Source organism: Haliaeetus leucocephalus, unplaced genomic scaffold (genome assembly GCF_000737465.1).
Source record: "Haliaeetus leucocephalus isolate CR32 unplaced genomic scaffold, Haliaeetus_leucocephalus-4.0 Scaffold536, whole genome shotgun sequence".
NCBI classification, from domain to species: domain Eukaryota; kingdom Metazoa; phylum Chordata; class Aves; order Accipitriformes; family Accipitridae; genus Haliaeetus; species Haliaeetus leucocephalus.
The window spans coordinates 7,733,347-7,737,383 of record NW_010972972.1 but is presented as its reverse complement, the minus strand read 5'-3'; the positions used below and the strand labels follow the sequence as shown (position 1 = coordinate 7,737,383).

The window sequence follows — 4,037 nt, the reverse complement described above, 5'->3', positions numbered from 1 at the left end:
TGGGGCTCTGTGGGAGATGGAGTCTCCTTGGTGCACTGTGGGAGATGGAATCTCTTGGGGCACTGTGGGAGATGGAGTTTCATTGGGCATTGTGGGAGATGGAGTCTCCTTGGGCACTGTGGGAGATGGAGTTTCCTTGGGCTCTGTGGGAGATGGAGTCTCCTTGGGGCACTGTGGGAGACTGAGTTTCCTTGGGCATTGTGGGAGATGGAATCCCTTGGGGCACGGTGGGAGATGGAGTTTCCTTGGGCATTGTGGGAGATGGAGTCTCCTTGGGCACTGTGGGAGATGGAGTTTCCTTGGGCATTGTGGGAGATGGAATCCCTTGGGGCACGGTGGGAGATGGAGTTTCCTTGGGCATTGTGGGAGATGGAGTCTCCTTGGGCACTGTGGGAGATGGAGTCTCCTTGGGACACTGTGGGAGATGGAGTCTCCTTGGGCACTGTGGGAGATGGAGTTTCCTTGGGGCACTGTGGCAGATGGAGTCTCCTTGGGGTCCTGACCCAGCCATGTGGGGTCACTACACCCATGGTTGGCTCCGAGCACCCACTGCTTGTGCAAAGATGCCTGTGGGTGCAGGGGGTTTGCGTCTGTCTGTGTGTTCCAGTTCATATGCGTCTCTCCCACTCTGTGTGTGTGCGCACATGTGTGTTTGTGCAGGTATTTGCTGCAGCTCTGTTTGTGCATGCATGTGCTTGTGCATGTGCTTGTGTGTGCATGCACGCATGCGTGCCAGGGTGTGTGCAGCAATGTGTGTCTGCGTGTGCGCACATGTGTGAGTCCAGTCCTGGTGGGCACAGTGCAGCAGGACTCCCTGGGTATGCTTGGGAGATCCAGCAGGACCTGGTGTCATGCTGTTCCCCACCGGTGCCACGCTGTCCCGGCACTGGTGCAGAGTCCGGCAGGGCTGTCCCAGACATGGCCATCCCCAGCCCCGGGCACTGACCCAGCACTCCTGTTGGTTGCACCGGCTGCTGCCCCAGGGTGCGGGGATTCCCGCAGCAGAGGGGCCCGGTCCCGTGGCCCCCTGTGCCCCGAGCAGTGCGGAGTCCTGGTCCCTCACGGCTCTGGCCCGTGGACCCCCCAGTGCCGGGTCAGGCCGAGTGCGGTGGGAAGCAGCGGCACAGGCGGGCGCAGGCAGGCACAGGGTGAGTTTATTGTGGCCAGAGCCCAGGAGTGGAGCGGGGAGACCCCAGGCTGGGCTGAGGGCACCTTTAGCCCCCCCACCCCTGGCCTGTCTGGCCCTGAGGGTCTCCCTGCCCGCTCAGGGAGCCCCTGCCCCGGCTCTGTGGCCCCAGCCCAGCCTGGGCATGGTGGCGTGTGCAGCTGGGGGGCACTGGGGGTGGCACTGGGGGTCCTGGGGCTGTGCGGGGGCTGGTGAGGCCCTGGAGCAGATGGGTGAGGGGGGGCATGGGGGACCCGGAGGCTGGGGGTGCACTGAGCTGTGCCAGGCACACGGGGGGCACAGGGAGGGTGCCAGGGCAGGTGGGGGCGCGGGGGGTGCAGGCAGAGCCCGGGGGGCAGTGGGGGCCAGGATGGCCAGCTCAGGGGGGTCCGAGGCTGCTGACGGTGGTGTAGCTGAACTTGGAGAGCGAGGCATTGGCATTGGCCACCTCCTCCTCGAGTGGGCGGCGTGGGCAGGTGCGGCGGCAGCCAGCGCAAGTGGCCAGGAAGGCTTTGCGGAAGCGGCGGTTCATGAAGCAGTAGATGAGGGGGTTGGTGCAGGCGGAGGTGTAGGAGAGGAGGTGGATGAAGGAGATGGGCGTCCCCGAGAGCGCCCGCTGGGCTGCCTGCGGGGCGAAGGCACGCCACGTGTTGGCGGTGAAGATGGGCAGCCAACAGAGGAAGAACATGGCCACGATGACCACCAGCATGCGGATCACGCGCCGCTTGGCCACCAGCTTTGCCTCCGAGCTGTTGATGCGCGCCCGCTCCTGCTGCGTGCCCGCCGTGCCCAGCGCCCGCAGCTCCAGCGCGCCGCCCGGCCGGGAGAGCTGCAGGTAGCAGCCGTCCCCCTCGTCGCAGGTGGGTGCCGGCTCCCTGCTGCCATTGCGCTGAGCTGTGGGGCAGAGGGGATGTGGTCACGGCTGTGGCACCACGGGGACCTGCGTCGTCCTGAGGCCCTGAGCACATCCTCCACTAGGACGCAGCAGGGTGTCGGGACGGGATGTGGCGCAGGGCCCTGCACAGGGACGGGTCCCCAGGGAACCCCCCAGCTGTGGGGACCTAGGGTGTGGGCTCAGCCCTACCCCTCGTCCCAGGGCAGGGGCCTCTTCCCATGGGGGTGTTCTGCTGTGGGAGGTGAGGGCAGGGCTGAGCGGTGCCCCCAGCCCTGCCCCACGCCAGCCTGGTCCCTCACCTGCAGCCTCCCCCTTGATGTCCAGCTCGAAGCGGATGCCTCGGTAGAGCTCGCGGGAGATAAGCCCATAAGCCACAATCATCACCACGCCGGGGATGAAGAAGAGGATGAGGAGCAGCAGGACATACCTGGAAGATGTGGCACCAGTCACTCAGTGGCCTCTCGCCAGCCCGGCCGCAGCAGTGGGGCCGGTGGCTGGACCACATCGTGCCTTGTGCTGGGGTGCCGGGGGCGGATGGGGGTCCTGGGGCTGACTCACCAGGCCTGCCGGACCTGCTCGCTGGGCCACTTGTGGGTGCACTGGCTGATGGGCGGGCGGGCGCCATGGGTGGACATGGCGTGTGTGGTGCTGTAGACGGCATACGGCAACATGAGCAGCGCCGAGAAGAACCAGGTGCTGGCGATGACCCGGCAGGCGTGCGACCGTGTCTGCCAGACGCGGGACTGCAGCGGGTTGCAGATGGCACTGTACCGCTCGATGGCGATGGCCACCAGGCTGAAGGTGGAGACCGAGACGGAGATGCCTGCAGGCAGCAAGGGTCAGCATCCACAGCATGTGGAGTGGCACGCAGGGGCTCAGCCCTCCCCCAGCCCCTGCCTGCCACCCCCTCGTACCCATGAGGTAGGCCATGAGCTTGCAGACGGCCTCTCCGAAGATGAAGGTGCCCATGAGGTTGGGGATGAGCGTGAAGGGCATGCAGCAGACTGCCAGCATCAGGTCGCTGAGCGCCAGGGAGAGCAGGAAGGAGTTGGTGACGGTGCGCAGGCGGCGGTTCAGGAGCAGCACAGCCACGACCAGGGCGTTCCCGCAGACGCTCAGCACAAAGATCAGTGTGTACAGCAGGACACGCACTGTCAGGTCCAGGTCTGCGGGTGGCAGGGTCACGGGCTGCCATGCGGACACCCTGATGGCACCCCGGCAGGGGAGGGCAGCGTGGCCAAGGAGATGTCCCCCCCCCGCAGCCTGCAGGCATCCTGGCACAGGCAGGCAGCGTGGCCGAGCACGGTGCAGGCACCTGGGCTCCACCTCCAGCCGTGTCCAGCAGGCTCGGTGGGGAGCTGGGAGCCGGGCACCCAGGTTCCCTCCATGTGGATGTGACCACAGCAGACGTGGGGCCGGGATGCCCCAGCGGCTCCCCGGCTCGGCTCCATGGACATCCCACTGCCCGGGCTGGGTTCCAGTGCTGGGGCACCCTGTGGTGCTGCCCCTGTCCTGCCCGTACCCCAGGGCTGAGCCCTCGGCCATGCTGGCAGGACGTGGCTGCCTGCGGCTGCCCCTGGGCCCCTGCCCTCCTGGCGCAGAGGGAGCTGCATGCCCGAGCCCCCCGCTCCCCCGGCTGCCCTGGGACGTGACTGGGGCTGTTCATCCCCAGAACCGAACAACAGCCGGCGCTGGCACTGCATCCCACTGCCCGCGGAGCCCTGGCTGGGCACGGTGGAGTGGGCCGGGGGTGCTGGCCCCCGGTGGTGGGGCAGGTGGGCAGTGGCTGTGCCCCTGCTGGGGTCCCCTCCACCTTCCCACTGCCCCCCTGGGCCGAGCCCAGCTTGGACCCTGGGCAGCCCCTGCCGTGCTGGCTCTGCTGCCTGCCGTGCTGCCCCAGGAGCCGGCACCGGGACCGGGGACCAGAGCTGAGGCTGGGGACAGCCGCCGGCGGGGTGTGCCGGGCCCGGTGTGGCG

The 4,037-nt window shown here is 67.5% G+C and overlaps 1 protein-coding gene across 1 annotated transcript; it reads right to left on the bottom strand.

Moving 5' to 3' along the window:
• Positions 1 to 1,487: 1,487 nt before the first annotated feature.
• On the bottom strand, positions 1,488 to 3,605 carry CCKBR (cholecystokinin B receptor). Its single transcript, XM_010576790.1, has 5 exons — positions 3,583 to 3,605; positions 2,975 to 3,264; positions 2,619 to 2,883; positions 2,360 to 2,487; positions 1,488 to 2,059 (listed from the first exon to the last, which is right to left on the bottom strand). The coding sequence occupies exons 1-5, from the start codon at positions 3,603 to 3,605 to the stop codon at positions 1,545 to 1,547; spliced, it is 1,221 nt and encodes a 406-aa protein (XP_010575092.1). The 3' UTR covers positions 1,488 to 1,544.
• Between the last annotated feature and the right edge of the window lie 432 nt (positions 3,606 to 4,037).